Here is a 20,458-nt window from a genome sequence, read left to right as displayed (position 1 = left end):
TAACAGTTGTTATGGAAATAGCTTTCTCAGACTAGTAGGTATAGAGCAGTTTCACCCCTTGGGTAATCTAAGTGTATCAGTGCCTTGAGACTTTCAGAAAAATATGAAAAATGTTAAGATTTCGAACATTGTCTCGTGTTACATCATCCCTCAGGGGTTATTAGTTGCTTTATGAAACGAGGGGAGGGATGGAGTGCATGAAAAAGAGGGCAGGAGAGAAAGAAGAAGACAGAGAGAGGATACCTTGGCAGTGAGGAGCAGAGTCAAGTTCACATTCTCGTCTGGTAACAAGCACACGCTGATTAGACTGAGTTTCACCACACTCTCTCTGCCAAGTGTGGAAGGTGACACTGATCGGGGGCCGTCTGAACATGGACATGCGACCGAACCTTTAAAAATGTCTTGCAATCGAATGATCAATGACATTGGAAGCATTAGAGTATATATATATATATATATATATATATATATATATATATATATATATATATATATATATATATAACATATATATAACATTTCACCTGAGGAAAGCATGTGAGCTTGAGTTCTACAGTTGAGCTCTTACATAACTGAACCTGTTATGTTTCTAAAACAAACCTGCTATCATATCTAATGAAGATCAGTAGTGAGGTTGCTATGCAGCTTTTGCGTGCTTCATGTTCACTCTTACACAGCTTTCAGATTTTCTCCCACCATTGTGAGTTTCTTGTGTTGTTGATGAAGTATTTTGACTGAACCATTACATTTGTAAAGTAGAACCTTGTATATATCTTACATTATGAGTGGTATTAAACTGCTGTTGGCATTTTTAGTGCTGTCTGTTTGTACTGTTATGTTGAGAGTGCGTCAGAAAGGATGAACACAATATGTACCCTATCAGTCTGAACAAGTGATATTGAAAAATGTCTTCCCAGAATCACAGTATTTTAGGTAACATGAATCCAGCCAGTGCTGTAACTTGAACATTTAATTTCCTCCAGAGTGATGACCGCTAACTCTGTCAACACCACGTAAATCAGCTCCAGTCGGCTTTTTCCCTGGGCATGATGGGTAGGGAGAGAAACGAAGAGAAATGAGGGGTGAGGTGTGAGAGGGTCCAAGAGAGGAATCAAAGTCGATGAATAAAGGTTACGGAGTGAAAACACACAGACCAAACGAGGCAGGAGAGAGAGAACGAGCAGACAATGAGGTCAGATTTCAGGAGGTCTGCCTGTGTCTGTGGTCAGACCGAGCCAGTCTAAATTTAACTGTATGTGTTTAGGAGACCTCAGACCAGGACTGAGTGAGGACTGAAACAGCAGCAGTGGTCAGGGTGCGGCCACACTGGTCCCATTTCTCACCCTGTGTCCATGAACTGCTAGCGTGCTAGACTATAAATCAAACCTTTACTAGAAGTTAAAAGGGTCAAAAGTCACCACCGTGACCATGGGTCCCTGACCCCGTCTTGATCCTTAGGAACCATTGATGTAATAGAAGTGGGAGTCTGATGACAAGGAGTATTTCGGGGGTTAGAGAGAAACTGCTGTGGATGTCTTAATTGGATTGGCTCTCAGTGGTTTCCATGGTGAACAGTGAAAGTGTCCTAAACCTATTTATATTCATATTCGTTATCTGCACTTACTCACAATAAACAGCGCAAGCATGTTGTCAATTCAATCAATGACAACAATGACCTAATCCTAATGATCCTGATGACTCATCATTGTTCCTCTTGAAGACTTTGGTGATCCACAGACCTCTCTTCAGAAAAACCCATCAGTTGTAACTCTACTTTGGATTTGGTGTTAATGAGTTAATATGATCATAGCACTGTGCCCCCAGTGAGGTGTCTGTGCAAGTGAAGGAGGTCAGGGTCTGACCCAGAGGCCAGGGTGGGTGTTAGTGATGTTATCTCAAAGTAGTCACCAACTGAGTGTAATTGGGACATTGTGTTTATTTTTTGTTTACATTATCATGACATTGAAATTGTGTTATCATTATTTTTGTCAGCTACAACACACCACAACAAATTTTATTAACTTTATCTCTGTGCTTAACCACCCTATGTAAAAAAGTTAACTAAACATTTAACTAAAAAAATTGAAAGTAAATTATAAATGAATGCCCCCTCTTGAAGCCACACTGGTTGACATTAAGAAGGTTGTTCCGTACAAGTGCGCCTTCTCTCTGTATCTTCTCCTTTATAGTCCCGTGCTCAGTGGCCCGTAACATGATCCTGATGGCAGGCAATGAACACGATGACACTGACTGTTAGCATCATGGCTTTTGTAATGTCCTTCATCCATTCATGCTCATAGATTGAGAAAGAGGGCGGAAATACAATCTGTAAGCCTTGACCTGTGACAGCATTAATACAGTCTGCAGTCACTGACGTGATGCTCTCTATACTCATTTCATTTTGTTATTGTGTTTAGGGAAAAATCTTTGTTTCTCTGTCTCTAGCAAAAGTAGTAGTAGTAGTAGTAGTAAATACTGTGAGTAATGATGTTTCTTACAGAAACTTAGTATCCTACAAATCCAACACATGACTGTTTGGTAAACCAGCATCAGATTCTCCCAGAACAAGAACATTTCTTCATCGCTGGCAGAATTGGCTCAATCCCAGATTATTATACAACAGTCTGGACAACAAGCCTGGACCACGATTACTCATGTCATCACTGGAAATGAGCGTGAAATTGACAGAGACCTACTTTCCCTAAAGCACTCTTTCCAAAATCTTTTACTGCCACTATGAACTCTGCTTGGTGCTACGGCAGTGCCAAGCGTTTCCTGTGCTTTCAAGTCAGTAAAGCACTTGTAAACTGTTCGACAGCAGGGCGCTTATCATTATGCAATTTTGACACCTAGGCTGTTCTGCACAGGTCCATTGTGCTCACACTTTAAACTTACTGTACACATAAAGCTTAATGAACTGTGCTAATGTAATCTCCTAATTCAGGAAATACATTGAGCTAAATCACTCTCTATCAGCAGGAGCGTGAACAGTCTGTCTCTGCATCGTATGTGGTTTCATTGTTTGAATATCTGCCTTTGCATCCAGTATAAGTATTACTGTGTATACACATGATGAGTGGCACTTATGCTTCTGTCTGGTTTCTGCAGTGCTATAAATAGCCCCCCCCCCACCCGCAACCTCCTGTAGCAGAAAATGAAGTGGAAGCCAGCAGGTCAAGCTGCCACATATGGGTGTTCTCTTATGTCGTGTAACACTTGTGTTATTTCTGTTTTTGGAGTGCTGGAGCGCATTTTAGTGGCGGCGGCGGCATCGCAGATGAGAGCAATCGGTGGGGAGGACAGCTGAGCCAGAGCAAAAGTCAAGCTCAACGTCTCAGCCCCAAAAGCCAGATGATCTAGAAATCAGTCGGAAGTAGCTCAGCCCCACCTTAAAGAGACATCTATTGTGTCTGTGTGTGTGCTGACAGGCAGCCTGGCTGAGGTTCCCTCCCATTTGTGAACCTGTGGGCATGTGACATCATCTTCCCCCCCCCCCCCCCCCTGCACCCCCCCCCCCCCTCCTTACATCAACGTGTCTGACCAATCAGCACCCAGAGACATCCAGTCACATGAGAATCCCCCTAGTCTTCGTTACCATGACAACCAGTGCTGGTCCAGGCAGCATCTTGCTGTGGTGAGAGGAGGAGAGGGGGAAGAAGGCAGGAGGAGAGACAGAAGCGGAAAAGGGAAGGAAGAAAATACAGGGAGAGCTAATCCCAGCCAGTGGAACATACCTTCATGGATGTTCAGCTTCTGCCTGTCCGCCTGCAGCACTGTAAGTACTTCACCTATTGTTCATCAGCTTCATCATGTGCAGTCCAATATAATCCGTACTTGTTAATGTGAGATGTCTGTGAAGACTTCTAGGATAGCATCATTTGTAATTCCTTTGTTGTGCTGCCTCACCTTAGGTAGATAACTCTTTGTGTACATGCTTCAGTGAGCTTCCGCTGATCCTCAGTGAATTGGCTGGTGACAAACCTCAACGGCGAACAGAGGTGTGGTGAAAAACAAGGTGTTCTTGAAATTAGAGGGTGTTTTACATTGTGGTGAAACTCTGTTGTAGGTGTTGTGACCTGGCAGCAAATCGTTTTGCTCCCATCTCCTAATCCAAACCCTTTTTGTATTTGTTCAAGACGCTCTTCCTTTTCTTCTCTTAATCATTTTCACACAAGCAGTGTCGGTTGACATCCCGTGTCCCCCTGTGGCTTGTTTAATTAGCAAATCCAACTAGGGCAGCTTGTTCCGATTGGAGACCTCAAATGTGGAACGTCCCCGTGGTGGTGGTGGATACAGTAATCTTTCCTGGCTGCAAGTCCGCTCATAGTCAAAATGTTGCTGTTTTAAATTACCGTGGGTTTGAACCTCATATTACTCTCGCAACAACATGTGGGAGATGTGATGCAATGTAACGGTCTTCAGTTACATAAGCGAGAGCTACATTTTTAAAATGCACATAACTTCTAAGCTGCAGAAATGCATTTTCACTTCATATGACTTAAAGAAAAAGTTTAGAAATCCTTGTTAGAAGAAATTATAGAGCCATTAGGCACTGAGGAAGGTATGCAGCAGAACTGACCCCAATTCAACATGCACTACAGGAAATGAGGGGTCTAATGTAAGAAAGTCTAGAGGTTCACTTGATTTCATTTTCTACCTGAGACAGACATAGCTTATTTGAAGCAAATAATATGTTACTGCTGAACCACTGTTGACTATAATTATGACTATATCCATAATAATCTAGGCAGCATCTGGCGTTATATTGTAGTTCATATAATATGAACTAGATACCGAATAGAAGTCTTGTGCTAAAGATTTTTAAATCAGATGTTAGGTGATAAAGCAGTCTGTTGAATGGGTTGATCCTTCCGTGCCCCTGTATTTAATTTGATGTTACAAGTGCTTCGCGACTCTGTGGAGTCTGAAAAACATCTATGTGGGCCTATCTGTCCACTGACAGGAAGGTGTCCGCCTTGCTGGATGCTCAAGAGCCGGAGACCAACTCTGTAATGTGCAGAGAGCTGATAGTGAGAGAGGGGTTCCTCCTTCCAGCACGGTCTCACAATGGCCTATGATAGGATTTCACTCACTGAAAAATACAGATAAATGTCTATTTCTAGCTCTGATCAAAGTGTCACCCACTTTATCTTAAGTAGTTACATTTTGAGATTGCACTGTTTTTGCGAGCCTGTGATCTGGTTGTTAGCAGGGGCACATTTGAAGCATCAGGGACTTTGATAGTTGAGTGGGTTTTACAAAAGGCCATGAATGTCATTGACCTTTTTCTTTGAATTAGTCAAGTAATGTAATCATCACATCTCATAATAGGTTGTTTGGATTTACAGCATGGATTTCTTGTCTCAATCATGCCTACGACATTTTTTTTTTTATTGCAGTACCGTATGAGGGAAAGTCTTTTTATTCTTGATTGTGCTGTGATGGATGCAGAACAAAGCAGTGTATCAGTAATGCATATTTCTGTCTGTGGGAAGCAGCTCAAGACGCACTATACTGTTTTTCATGCCATGTGAAAGCGATTGTTTCAAACTTATAATTTCCCAAGTTGTAATCTCAAGTGGTTTTCCACTAAGGCCAGCTTCAGCCCCTCTCAAACCACCGGCACAGTCCATGTCTGTGCTTTGTTAGAAAACAAACAAATAGGCTTTGGAATTCAGTGGGAATTATATTTTACAGGATTCCATATGGGGAAAAAGATGCTTGAAGGCAGACGAAACAGCCTGATTGAAACTGAGAAACCACATTTATTACTTTATGTCATGTCAAGTTTAAATATTATGAACTAGTAGTTGTCACACGTCGCTCATTGTTCTGCACAATCTGTTAATATTTTCTTATTAAGCGTCTTTTGGGAAACCAGATGATGATAGTGACCTTTGTAAAAGTCTAGTGTGTATATAGGATGAACAATCGCACTGATGGTATCATCAGAATCCTTTAAGGTTAAAAGACAACACTCTCTGTAGGATGGTGACATGTAAAAACCGTCGGTCCACGTCGTGGAAACCAGTTCTTGTGTTTCTGACTACACGTGAAGGCAGCGGCGCTGCTGCGTCACGTTGGGACAGACCAATCGGATTAAACCGAGTTCAAACGCGCACGCCCATTCCCGTGAACGACGGGGGTTTCCCGACTACCAATGTCATAGCTGCACCCCAATAAACGACAACTTGGCCCACTTTTGTCCAAATGTTTGACGTTAAATATATGCTGTAACGTCATCTTAGCACAAGTCACTTTACAAACAATACGCTTTAGCGTTTCGGCAGCGCGTTGTTATTTATAAATTTGATCCCGCCCCCCCCTCCCGGTCGTTCCTTTGGTTTCGACCGATCCCTCTCCGTCAGTTTCAAGTTGCGCCTTCTCCGCTGAGAGGTTCGCTGCTCTGTCCTGAACGAGTCACAGCGCTCAGTAAGACGGCAATACTGTGGATTTTACGGGGGAATCTGGATCTAAAAGCGGCCATGGCTTCGTTTTTATGATACACGAGCGGACTATAAACACTGGATTCAGAAGGTAAGAGGAAGATATTTGTCCCGATCGCCTGACAAACGCGGTGCGTTTTTGAGCGTTACCCTTGGATCCTGCTGCACGTCTGCATGTTCGGCATGTTACGGTCTGCTGGTTTTTATTAGAGCTACTAACCATTTAACTACACTGTCCTGTAATAAATCTGACATCTCTGTCCACTTAGTACACCCACATATTCATCTAACTAGCAGCCTGTGGATTGTGTGGATATTAGTGACAGGATTCACCAACATTACAGATGACTTACAATAAAATGTTCTCCTCCTGGACGAATGATTTGTCAAGAAGTGTTTTCCCCAAGAAGTGTGTCATGTCATATAGATTTGTCCTATTTTTGACAAACGGATGATCTACTTGGGCTTTATGAAGCTCCTGGTCTTTTGACAACATGATTTTGTTGTAACCCCTCCTAACAGGGGTCAGAGGGGTGCACTGCTGTTTTGGTGCACAGCTCCACCTTTACTGCTCCCATAGGTTGTTGGTGTTATAGGTAGACATTGTGTGATTCCCATTTACTCAAACCCGCCTCTTGGCTTTTACAGATGAATGCATTTATTTGATGCTTTGTTGATAGGTTAAACACTGACCTCAACAACAATAACAGCCCATACAGGAGTCAAGAGATTGGAGGACCTGGCCTGACGGGCAGGTTCCCCGGACAAAGGCTCTGATCCTGTCTAGGTTGAGTGATGGAGGATTTGTTCTGTCGATCGGTGATACTGAACTTTGCTTCATCAACCTCATTCTTGGCCTGTGGCAACTCCAGTAATGCTAGACTTTGGACATCATCTCTGATATTGCAGGATGTTGCCCGGCCGGCACATGTTAATTGGGATGTACTCCTTCGCTTAAGCTGTTTGTGTGTGTGTTGAGGAGTGTCACTTTAATCTTAATGTTTTTGTATTTTTGTGGACCTGGTCAGAGGTGCTTTTAATTCCCTTTTCCCAGTTAAATTTTCACAAGTCTCTATTTAAAATTCACTTTTTATCTCGGTAACAAGCAGTACACATACAAGAGGGAAAGAACATGGACGGAAAAATCCCCTTAAGCTGTCACCACCACCTGAATTTGGAACTTTGGACAGTGTTTTCCAACTTTTATGCCAACGTGATAAAGTATCTACTGCTGAAAAACAATTAATGGAACACTTAATCACAGTATTACTTTACATTATTAACTTAAGGGAGATCATTTTGTTTATTTAGGAAGGAGCAGGTGCAGTCAAAATGGCACATCATACGGACAGTCACAAGAAGGTTTGCTTTGTCTCGCAGCACAGTCTTAAGAGCATGGTGGAGAATTGTCAGAAACAGACTCCGTAATGGTGGCAGGAGGGCTTGATGTCCTCTGCTATGACCTGTGTGTACAGCCCAACACTGTGCAGCTTGATTGCCATTCGCCAGAGAACGCCAGTATTGTCAGGTCCCATTCTCTTCACAGATGAGAGCAAGTCCACAATGAGCACATGTGACAGGCGTGAAAGAGTCTGGGGAGGCGTTGGTGAATTTTTCTGCCTGTAACATCAGCGAGCATGACCGGTTTGGTGGTGGATCAGTGATATTCTGGGAAGGCATATCCTTGGAGGGCTTCACAGACCTCCGTGTCACAGCCGATCCTCAGGGTGTTTTGTGCAGTGGGTCCATGGATAACCTGAATGGATTTGGTTTACATTGACCGTTGTTGTGTCATTTAGTTCTAAAGAAATCATTCAATGAACACTGGTAAAGATTTTAAACTTGACTAATTCATTCATATGAATTAAATGTCCATAAGGTGCACTAATATCACCATATTATGATAAAAAATATATATATACTGGGCTAGAAGTCTTATCCATCTTGTCCTCTTCAAGTTTAGCAGCATCTTTTAGGGGTATGGTGTGCTGTAACAAATAAATACACATCTGGATGCTAGTTCTCTTTTTTTATATATATGTTTTTACATTACTTTATGTTTAGTATTGTTCTGTTTCCTACCTTTTTCATCCTGTAAATCATGTTACAGAGGCAAAGATGAGTCATGCACTAACCCAAGTACCCTGAAACTGCTCAGCATATAAATTAATGAGTCAGACTTGAAGCTACATATTTTATCACTACACGCTTGTGTCCATAGAAGGTACGTGGTTATGTGGGGAGGGATGGGGTGAGGCTGAGTCACTGTGACCTCTCGCTGATTGTCAGGGAGAGAGTGAGTTCCTGTCTGACCCGCTGTGACCCTATATAGCACCAGATGAAAGGAGAGAAGGAAGGAAGTCCTCTTTAGGCTCCTGTCCTGTCATAAATTGCTGGATGTTTCTCAACTATCAGGAGGTCCAATGCTGTGGTTGAGAGAAGCTTGCTGGCCCCTGTTGATGTCAAACTATTATGGATATTGGAAGCGGTTCGGTCTAAAGTGCTTCCTTAAATGGACAGATATCTGTAACTAGATGCTAATGGCTTGTTGTTAACTGTTTGAGGGCTGTGTTCTGCATGAAGACACTCACTGTAAGGAAATCAGTGTATCGGTGAAGGACGATCATCATGTCGCCCTTTCAACTTTCCCCTATTCAGAATGAGGTCACAATGACACAATGGTAATTAGCATTTCTCCTGAGTGTTGAGTCAGTCATTGTAAAACCAAATAGCCCGGTAGAAGCCATTAAAGCTGTTGTGTTAGTATTTTCAGAATTAAATAAAAACTCAAGACTGACAAGATATAGTTCTCCTATCATTTAAACTGTGGATGTTCCTCCTGGGACGTGTGAGATAGTAGACAACGTAAACATTACAGTATGTGATGTAATTCTCCTACCTCACAACCTCTTAAGTCTTAATTTGAAACCAGCCATGATGCAGATCAGATTTAGAGGACTAATAGCCTCTGGTTGTGGTTGCACATAACTTACAGTCCATTTGCTTGAGTGTTTTCTCACAGCTCTGGATTTAGGACGTAGTGTTTCTTGGCTGTTTCTTGTACCTTGCAGGTCAGAGGTGGATCAGTATTACAAATGCAATCCCGAGGCCACGCCAATGAAATAGTTTAGATTTTCCCAGAGTGCTGACCTTTGAACGCTACTACTACTGCTCTTCCTTCAGTGTGGGATAAATTACATTGTGTTTGCCAAATAGACAAAATTCAAAACACAGGTATAGAGAGCGCTCATATAAAGTTGTTGAGGGAATGGGGCTGTTTTTCTGTCGTGGCTGGTAAACAGTTTTGTTGGAATTCACGGCTCATAGGTTGTCGTGCTGTGTGACTCATAAACCGCATCCTCTATAGGATATAATGTCTCAAATTGAAGCTCCTAGGAACATTAGTGGAGGCCAATGGTTGTGCTAAATTGAAGCTCCTATATTGTAGGGTGTTCAGTCAGTCTCAATAAGCAGCCTAAAACCTTTTAGCTGCCAAACATTGTGAGGTCCAGTAATCAATACTTTTCCTTACCAGTTGTTTGCTGGATATATATATATATATATATATATATATATATATATATATATATATATATATGTGTGTATATATATATATATGTATATGTATATATATATATGTGTATATATATATATATATGTATATATATATATATATATATATGTGTATATGTATCTGTCTATGTATATATATATAATATGTGTATTGTATATGTGAGATAAATATATACTAATATATGTAGATATGTAAATTGTAATGTGTGTATATATATATCGATTATATAATAGATATATTATTATATATAAAATTATATATATATATATATATATATATATAGTGTGAAAGGAGTTGTTTATAGTGAATACACAGAGAAATACTGCCCTGCAGCACGCTGCAGACAGACAGTCTAGCAGTGACCATAGATGATCATATATGTCTGAATAGACACATTGGCACCTTTATGTTTGCCACTTGACAGTGTTTTAGCCTATATAAACTAGAAATAGTTCAGGCATATAAACATAATGTCCAACAATACAAATAAAATACATAATAATTAATATAATAATAAATAAATATAGATTTTGTTTTTGTCATGTGCCTTTGTTTTTTTAGCTATCTTTGAGAAAGGGCCTTACAAAGAGGTCAGCTTTTTTGGCACTCCCTACTGTAAATTATTGTCAACATTAGTATTCTAGTTTGTTTAATATAACACTGGCTGAGAGTCCAGACATTTAGGCCAGCTATGGGCAATTTAAAGTCACCAGTTAACCCTAACCCCTAACCTCACTGTCTTTGGACTGTAGGAGGATACCGGAGTACCCAAAGAGATATGGGGGAAAACTCACAGAAAGTCACCTTGCCGACTGATGGATTTGAATCCAGGTCCTAATACACTACTACACACTAATACACCACTGTGCGGCCCTACTAATTCCTACTTTTACTATTATTTGGCAGACATTGTAGTGAGCATCACTAGTCACAGTCAGTTGCATGTTTTTTTGTTTTTCTTCTCCAATAATGTATTTAGCCTGGTATAACTCTGACAAGGCTTTATATTCTGAAATCTGCACCTTGTCCTTTTCAGCTATCAGGCTTCGGGAAAGCATATAAATATTGCTGAGCGTATAGCTGCTAACCTTCCTCTCAAGTCAAGCCCTTTTACTCCAACTGTTCATTGCTCTTGAGACCACATCATATTTCACATTCACTCTCTGGTTGTATGCGGAGGAGCCCCTGGGCCTTGTTATCTGCCTATCTGGACAAGAGACAAATTCTTCTCTGGCAGGCCTGATGGACAAACAAGCCCACTAAATGTTCTTTCCCAGAAAAATGTGAACAAACGTCGCAGGGCCTTATCTCTTCTCCTCCTTTAACCATCAGGGTGGGGCTGGAGGCCACAAGTTTACCCTTTAAAATCGCACAACCTGTGAATCTCATTTAAGCATACACTCAGGGGTGCCCAAATGATCCTCACTTCCTTAGCAACTGATGTTGTGAGAAGCACAGTATGAAAGGCCTTGCATTTGTCTCCCTTGAGACAATACCTGCTTAGCTTGACTTGTAAGAGTAATTCCCAGTTTAGCTTCCTCTAGAATGACTTACTTGGTACATCTCTTTAACACCATTTGGGTAATAATAAGTAGTAAAAATATCCTCATGCTTGAATTATTAAACATTCACTACTTACTTATTTACTTGCTTTGTTTAATGGAGCCCGTCTTTCATTGGGGTTTCCACTTTGTAACTATCTTGGTTGTACAGTAGAATAATACACACAACTATCCTCAGTCATTTATTAAGATGTGTGACTTCCCACAATGTATTTATCTGGAACTTGTTTACGATCTACTCTATCTAAAGTGCTCCTTTCCAGTTAATATCCATCTACCCATCCCTCATTTCTGTGAATTTACCAAAACAGGACTTACAACCCAGCACTCCAGATTTCATCTAGTGTTAAAGTATAATCTCAGCAGGCACCTGCCAAACACTTGATTCGACTCTCTTGTAATATGTGACAGAGATTAAAGTGTCATTCGGGAGAAATCTGTTTTCATGCTTTGCTCTATAAAGCTATCAGCATAGTCCGTGGCTGTGTGGGTGTTCAGATACCTTCCTGCTGGATGAGCTTGCAGCTCTGCACAGTTCACACAGGAAAGACCAACTTTCCTCCGGTCCTGGATGTGCTGAATGATTTAGTGGAACTGGCACAAAAGGAGATGAAATGAATGAGCAATGTGAAGCTGGGGGAGGAAGAAAAAAAGGCTGTTTTGCATATTCTCACACCACTGTTTGTTTAATGTGACTGTTTTCTCTCTGACTGTTCTCTCACATTAAAATATCTGAGTGTACCGGCATGGCTTATTATTCGCCACTGGTCGTGAATAAAGCTCAGCAGCGCAAATGGGAGATATGTTACAGGCTAAGTGAACATGAAATGAGTTTATTAGTCTGTGTTCACTGAAAAAAAACCTCATACCAAGGAGGGCAGGACTTGACCCAGCTGGTATTTGAATACCTGCTTTCCACAGTCCTCAGTTTACAGTCATCCTATTAGGTATCCTGGTCGTCACTCTAGTAGAGTAGTCGGTGTGAATATAATCTAGTTCTTCGGTGTGACTGGGTTCTCACAGTTGTTAGTGGTTCACTGCACTCTGACAGGCTGCCACAAGTCCAAATTTGAGGAATGTTAAGCAGGAGATACTGTAGGTCAGAGCATCTGCAGGTCTGGACAGAGGAGCTGGCTAGTCAGTTGCAGAGAGGACTGCTGGTAGCTCACACTGCTGATTCCCTTCATCTTACATCCCCGACTTGTTTACCATACGAACTGCTCACGGCCGTGCCCACGCAAAGAGATTAGAGGAGACAAGGATGGATGGATGGATGTGACAGGATTATGGCTTGGTTGTACTTGTGCTGAATGTGTGCGTTTCACTCTTGCATCCCCCGTCAAGGCTTTGGAAGGAAGCTGTTTGATACATTGGACCCATCAGATGGTAATGATCATGAAATGATGCACTGATGTAGGTAGATTTGGAAAGAATAGATCTCACGAGTTGAACAATGAGATCCACCACTGTGGGGTAATGTTGTTTTTGTAATGCTAAAACACATTTTCTTTCCTGCCCTTCCATTGCTTATTTGCATTAACATGATTGTAGCAATGTTTTAGCTCTATCTATGTTTTCTGAATATTGCTATCAACTACAGTGTATATATACTTCATGTGGTACCTCTATAAATAAATGTATAAAATAATGAAACGAGACATTTATATATTTATATATATAATATTATAATATTTGTCTTGTGACAGATGTTAGAATCACACGTCCAAGGAGAAACCTCCTCTATCATAACAACTATTCATAGTATCTTAACCACATTTCCAGCCTCTGGATCCAGGTTGGCTTATTTCTGGCTGTTTGCTGAGGCTCTTCGAGGTTTAAACGTTGCCTTTGTAACTAATATGGGGAGAGAGTAGAGCTGAGGGAACTGAGCTGTGCTGTAGTTTCCCATGAATCAGAAATGTATTGTGGGTTAGCCTTTGTCTAATAAATGTGTGATCTAGTTATTGTTTGTATTCCTGTCCATGTTTTCATGCTGTAAATAGAATTAAAGATGTTTGTTTTGTCATGAAGACACAAAAATCGTTCAGATGTTGGATTTACCATAGACCTAATTCCACTTGATTTACTCTCTATTATATTAAAAAAAAAAAGTTTAATATGTCCTGTATCCTGTCTGAGGCATCCCCTCCTTTTGTCCTGCATGCTTCCAGTCATGACTAAGCCTTGGAGACTAGTCTGTGTTGACTGTGTTTGCCTACTGGTCTCAGATTACACTTCCTAGTTCCCTGGGAAGGCTGGATCTGTGTATATGATTAACTGGATCTCACTGCACAGTCTGGTGTGACGTATTCAAATTAACAACACAGATAACAACCAAATGCGAAAACCCATGAAGATTTTTTTAAGAGCAGTGCCGTAGATAGAACAAAAGTATGAATATCAATGCTGCACAGCGTTTTTGCATTTTTCCACGATTGCTCTTGTGGTTTACCGTTTATGGCTCCGTAGCTGCACTGACTGCTCCACTCTAGCTATGAAAAGCACGCAGGTGGGAGAAGGGGCATTCAGGTTGGGATTTGAGAGGTTTCCTAAATCAAATACTTGCAGCAAGTGCTGGCAGGCAGCTCTCGTCGACCATGTGTGATACTCTCAAGCAAGCGGTTTGGGCATAGACTGAGATTCCTGAGTGATCACTAACATACAGTAACTATCATAAGAAAAATCATTTGTGGTCAGAGTCCTCTAAAAGAGAGATTTGGTGTTGTATATTTCAATTTGCTGAAGTTTTTTTCACTTTCTAATCCGATTTTGAATGATTGCATTATATTCAGTTACACCTTCTTTTAGAGCATGATTGAAAGTTGCCTTGGCAGGTCGGACGAGCAACCATGTTAACCATGGTGTAGGATTTATGATCTACAATCACTTTCTCGTTTGAGATAACATAAGAAGAGATTAAGCGAAGTTTGTCAAGATGAAAATCAGAATCTTTCCAAAATGCATATATCATAAAGAGGATCCATTTGAAGGCTGCAGCATCGTTTACTGGTAGCATACTGTGTAGCGGTCAGACAAGAAATAGATAAAAGATGACGTATGGCACATGGACTCGGACTGCCAAAACCTCCCAAACCAACACAGAGGTGGTGCTTTTTAACTGAGAAGGTGTTTTTTCCAGTGTGTCTAGAATTAATGTGTCAGTTTGTTTAGTGTTGGGACAACATGGTATTTTCGGGGTTTATTGGATCCAGGCTCCAGTTGGAAAACAAAAACAAAAAAAATAATAATAATATCAGTTGTGAGAGCTAAAATTAGGTGCTCAGCTGCACACTGCAGCCTGACTGTCAGATGCAGAAGTAATTCAAAAGCCAGATGGTTAGGAGTCAGCTGTGCCAGAAGCAGGGTGAGCTTCAGTAAACAAATGCTTGTGCATTCTGCGAGCTTTGAGGCTCTGTCTGCTGATATGAATAGACACACATCTCTCTCCACTCCCGCGGACGTGAATAGGACTCGAGCCCTTGTGTTGTGATACTCTCGTGATGAATATGAAGGTTTGAGGGGACAATCCGTTATTACTGGAGAACCAGACTGGACTTGTCACGTTTGATGTGAGGCTTCGCGTATCTGTGTTATGCCTACAGATACGGTTTACAAGCAGGCACAGTAATCATGAACCTCTATGACAAAGGTAGGTAGGTGAAGGTTCAGACCTCACTGAAATATTAATAAGAGAATACACTTTTTTATTAATTGAGTTGTTTCCTTGAATTATACTTATGTGACTCAGTCACCTGACTGACAGTCAAGTGAATGTTTAGCTTAGCTTAGCTTAGCTTAGCTTAAAGAAACAACAATGAGAAGCAAAGAGAAACCGCTAACTTAGCTAAAATAGTTCAACGCTTAAACATCAGAGAAGTTTAAGGGTAAAAACCAAATGTAGCTGCTATTCTAAGATGACACACTACAGGCAGTAACATTAGATTAATATTTAACAGACAAATATCTCTCTGGCATGCACATCTTGACATGAAAGCTAGCTGTGCTGTATGTGAAACTGAGATGAAGCCCTGAGTGTTTTCAGTCACATAATGAATTATTAGCCTAAATATTGTACATACTAAAACCGACAAATGCCGTGGTAAAAAGCGGTAACTTTTACTACTACGGTCTACTTTTGCTGTCACCGTTCTCCATTTACAGACCAAAGGCGACCAATGAAGAGACCACCCCTGTTGCTGCATTGCTTTATTATTAGCATTGTGATGCTACTGAGCTAATGCAGCCACCTCCACTGGCTGCCATAATAAGTGAAAGTGGGAACTGGTAAATTGTTTTCATTGTACTAGTACTTTGATTGACTGTAGTGAAGGTATCCAACACTCAGGCAGGGGGGGGGGGGATCACATGGGGAGAGGAGTGGAGATATTACTTTCATCTCCAGGGTGTCCTGCGAGCATCACTCATCCCCAAGCTGGAGACAGAGGACAGAACTCTATTTAAGGATACACACTGACAGGCACATACAAGCCAAGTCATGCAAGTTATTCTGTGCAGCTATGGCAGATAAGCAGTTTTATTAACTTGTTTACCTCAAAGCTTCTGAACTGTTTCTACTGACCATGTCTGCATTTAAGGAGTGGCCACATAAAACTCTTCTGATTGTCCTCCGTTTGCTGTCTTAAAGGTGTTGGAAACCATACTACTACTCTATTCCGTACTGATTTTACTCTATTTCTTTTGTTGACATGAGTAGCTTGGATCCTGGAGTGAAAATTTAAAAAAAATAAAAAAATTGTCATTCCTAATGTAACTACACTGAAACAAACTAGCAGGAAAAAAATGAGCTACGCCACAGTATGATATACCCACAGTGGTGGTGGAGATTGATTAATTTATAATATACTTACAGTATTTTATCAGTTCAGAACAAATCATTCTTTGATACTACTACAATGATTGTGACAGTGTTTACAATGCATGAAAGCAGCACTGTCAAATGTGTACCCTAGTGGCCTAATCTCCAGCTCTATTTTTAGATTAGAGGATGATGTAATACAGTCAGTGACTAGCAAAGGTATGTGTGTGTGTGTGTGTGTGTGTGTGTGTGTGTGGGCACTGAACGCAGGCTTGTGTGCAGAAGCTTGCATGCATGTGTGTAATTCTTGTGAAAGTTGTGTGTTCGTGTGAAATCCTGCAGCTTATCCAGACCAGGGAGATTTTCAAACTGTGCTTAGGGTTAAAACTGGTTTGATTTATTTATTTTTTCATTTTATAGTCCACTTTACTTTAGTGTTTTAGAAGAAAGCTGGATTTTGTCTATTAGGTAGTATTAGTATTTCAGCTGGCTATTCTGAGTGGCCTCTCTGTCATTATTCTCTGTCTACAGAAACACGTGCTGCCACCTCTCCTGTTGCGTGGACATGTGGGTCTTTGCAGGACGCTGCTATTATTCAAATTATACGCTAGGTTTATTGTTGTCATTAAGTCGAGTCATGGCAAAGCCTGCCTGAGCATGCTCACACATACACGTACTGACACTCTCACATATTGTGACACAGCATGTTAGTCAATAATTGCACCTCAAAATACCTCCAACTATGTTTAATGTTTGCTGCTATATTTGTCAGAACTCTTTCATAAAGGTTAGGAAAGCTTCTCATTTCCTGTAGTAGGGTTCCTATGTGCCTTTATACTTCAATGAAAAACCCTGCTGATGACGGAAAGCCAGTTTAATCTGGTTTCGTCTATCCTGCTGCATTAAACAGTCTGAGTTATGATTGTCCTCTCTCTTTGTCTTTTTTCATTAAGTTATAAAAACAAAACTACGCACTGGACCAGGTCAAAGAGCACAGTCTAAGAATTTTGGGAGACATTAGGGGCTTGTTTTGCTTTGAGATTCTCTTGTCTTGCCTTTTGGGGTTGATTAGATTATGCTGTGGTACAGATTGCAGATTAGATCATCATGTGAGAAACTCACACACAATATGATGTAAGGGCAGAAGATTAAGGGGCGACTAATTTGATGATTGATTCATGGTTTAGGTCACGTTTTAAGAAAAATAAAAAGCCAAACGTTCTCTAGTTCAAGCTTTCTAAATGTGAGGCACCTTAAATCACTTGACTTCTTGTTGGACCTGCACACACACAACCTTGAAATGCCTCCCTCTGCGTTCACTTGCAGCATGCTATCACAGGCCCCCAGCACTTCACAGACACTAGATAGTGCAAGCTTGACTGCACCTCAATTCTCTCTGCTCAGCAATCAAACGCAGCATCTCCAGTGCATGTGTAGATAAACCGGAACTATCTTTGGATGCCTGACAAGCTATTTGAGTGACGTTAATGTATTTGTCTCTGCTGCTGTCAATATTTTTGACAACTGAAGTAAGGAACCTCTGGTTTAATTGTTTGTAATGGATGTGATGCTGATTCCTATTGACACGGAGGCGATTAGAGCATCATTATTTACTTTGTTTAATCTGTGTTAATGGCGTCTACTCTTTAGAGGAACTAGTTTTTGATGGTATTTTGCATGCAAACTGTAAAGCGATTCTTCAGCTGAGTCGGTCACAGATGATTGTGTGTGTGTTTTATGCGTGTGCGCACATATGTAACCACAGACTTTACACAGCTGTTGCAGGTGCAGTTGGCCTTTTAGTTTGTTTATTTTCTTAACTTACAGTTAAATTATGTGTGTGCACTCGCAGAGGAAACTATGTTCCTGGTTATCTTAATGCTTGTGCTTTAAAACAGAGTCTTTCCGCTGATTTCAGTGCAGCGAGGAGTTGGCAGAGTGTGAGGAGGACAGCTGACCCTTGTACTAGCCTCCCTTTCATCATGTGCTGCTACTGGGACGGGGACTATACTGGTTTACTTGAAGTAGCTCAACATCCCGGACTGTAAAGTACAAAGCTCAAGATTCCATAGTGAAAGTGACCGTGTAAATATTAATCCTGTGCTCTTGAGGAGTTCAGTGACACAGATTTCAGTGGGTCCTGTCTTCACTAGAGCAATGTCTGTTATTGCCAATAATTTGAATGTTTATTAGCCAGATTTGAAGGTAGTTCTCATCTTTTTTTCTTTTCCTAGCTGGTGCTTATTCCAGGAAACTACTTGTGCGTGAAGTTTCAGAGAGTTATGTAAATACTATTTGCTGAGCCACTGTGAATAATGAACAAGTAAGACAAGTTTCTGCCTTGTTGTCCCTGTGGATATAATGCAAACCAGAGCCACTGCTTGGCATAAAAACATACTATTCATCCCATAGACTGGATCAAACAAGTTTTATTTTACAGTCATCATTGTTGTCACAGTGCTTTCTTTGTAAGATTTTTCTCATCTGCTCCTTCTCCATTATTTGCCATTGTGTACAGGCGCTAATATTGAGTTAAGCTGACCTTTTTAAGGCTGCTCATGCTGCTAAATATGGTCGGAGTCAGATGGAGAGTCCATCCAAACATCCCAGTCATCACAGCTGAGCTACAGATGTCAAAAGAACAGATCAGTCTTCTCGTTGTTTAATTGTATTTTGTTCCACTGTGCTTTGGGATGAAGTGGCTATTTCCTCAATCTGTCTGGAGCGACTCTGTGCCACACAACCATGTCTACATACTTGTGCCATGTGTGCTTCCTGTTTTTGCTGTGTGTGCGTTCAGTGCCCTTCCTGTGTCCAGGCGCCTCATTCCTAGACAGATAAGAAGCTGTTTGAGGTCATGTAGCAGCAGAATAATGAGACTAAGACCTCAAATGACCTGGTTTTTATCTTCACTTGCTGCTTTGCTTGCTTGTCTGAACAGAGGTCATACATATGGTTGTTTAATTAAGAGGTTCAGGGACTGTTTTATTAAGAGGGTGCTAAAAAGTGTAAGTAGTGGTAGGCGGTCTCAGCTTGAACCTTGCATCTGACCTGAAGTTCACATAGACTCTAATTAAAGTTCCTGTTTGTGTTGGATTGAACAGTGTCGGTATCATTCAGGCATTTGAAAGTTTGCTGTTCTGCACTGTGACAACATGGTCATGTTTTATGTGCTACTAAACTTGCTAGTAGAATGTTATATTATCTTCTATAATAAGTTTTATGTTTTTGCTTCCTGGTGACAGAATGAAGATGCCTGAATTTGGGAGTTAAAGCCATTTTCCAGAGTGAGCATCTTTCAGGACTGGGGCTGGACCCAGAGACCCCTGCCTGGGCAGGGTGAAGGGCCCTGATAGCCCAGTGTGTGAGTCTGGACCATGGGGGATGGAGGTGCCGGTGCAGCTGGAGGAGATGGGCTGAACCAATCCCATGCCCTGTTTGACCGCTTTGTCCAGGCGTCCACATGTAAGGGCACGCTCAAGGCCTTCCAGGAGCTATGTGACCACCTAGAGGTTAAGCCCACCGAGAACAGGGTCTTCTATCACAAGCTCAAGTCCAAACTAAACTACTGGAAGGCCAAGGCACTCTGGGCCAAGCTAGACAAGAGGGCCAGCCATAAGGAGTACAAGAAGGGCCGTGCCTGTGCCAACTCAAAGGTAAGCGTGCATCAGCATGCACCGTATGATTCGTTTAGGGCTAACTATGCTTGTTGGTGAGATAAAATTTCCTCTGTGTCAAGGGATCATGTAATGTGATGCTCATGTTTACCATCCAGAAATATTTGAGTGCTTTATATGAAAGGACACTTACAGAATGGTCAAGATCTAAAGACATACATTTCTATCCATCTGTTTACTTTAAAGTCTATAGAAATGTAACCAAAACCAAACATTTCTATCCACATACTGTGATATTTAATTATATATAATATATGATATATTACTGTCTTGAGTTTAATTTTGTTTATCTGGCATTCATTGTGTGTTGTCTTGTATTGTTTGGGATCATTTTCCTCTGTGTGCATAATAAAGTTCCTAACCTAACACCCTGTTACAACTGC

The 20,458-nt window shown here is 41.1% G+C and overlaps 1 protein-coding gene across 18 annotated transcripts in view; it reads left to right on the top strand.

Moving 5' to 3' along the window:
* Positions 1-20,458, top strand: part of mical3a (microtubule associated monooxygenase, calponin and LIM domain containing 3a) — a 68,207-nt gene that overhangs the window by 8,333 nt on the left and 39,416 nt on the right. For 13 of the 18 annotated variants that reach the window (XM_026366661.1, XM_026366659.1, XM_026366663.1 and 10 more), the window contains exon 1: positions 19,776-20,054. In XM_026366661.1, coding sequence (XP_026222446.1) covers positions 19,776-20,054 — 279 coding nt within the window. Of the gene's footprint in view, positions 1-6,387; positions 6,538-19,643; positions 20,055-20,458 lie in introns of those variants that run through there. The other 5 variants (XM_026366668.1, XM_026366669.1, XM_026366651.1 and 2 more) reach the window with 2 other exon arrangements.

The sequence above is a fragment of the Anabas testudineus genome, chromosome 6 (assembly GCF_900324465.2).
Source record: "Anabas testudineus chromosome 6, fAnaTes1.2, whole genome shotgun sequence".
Lineage (NCBI taxonomy): Eukaryota > Metazoa > Chordata > Actinopteri > Anabantiformes > Anabantidae > Anabas > Anabas testudineus.
Note: the sequence above shows the minus strand (reverse complement) of the source record. Positions and strands in the feature narration are given on the sequence as shown.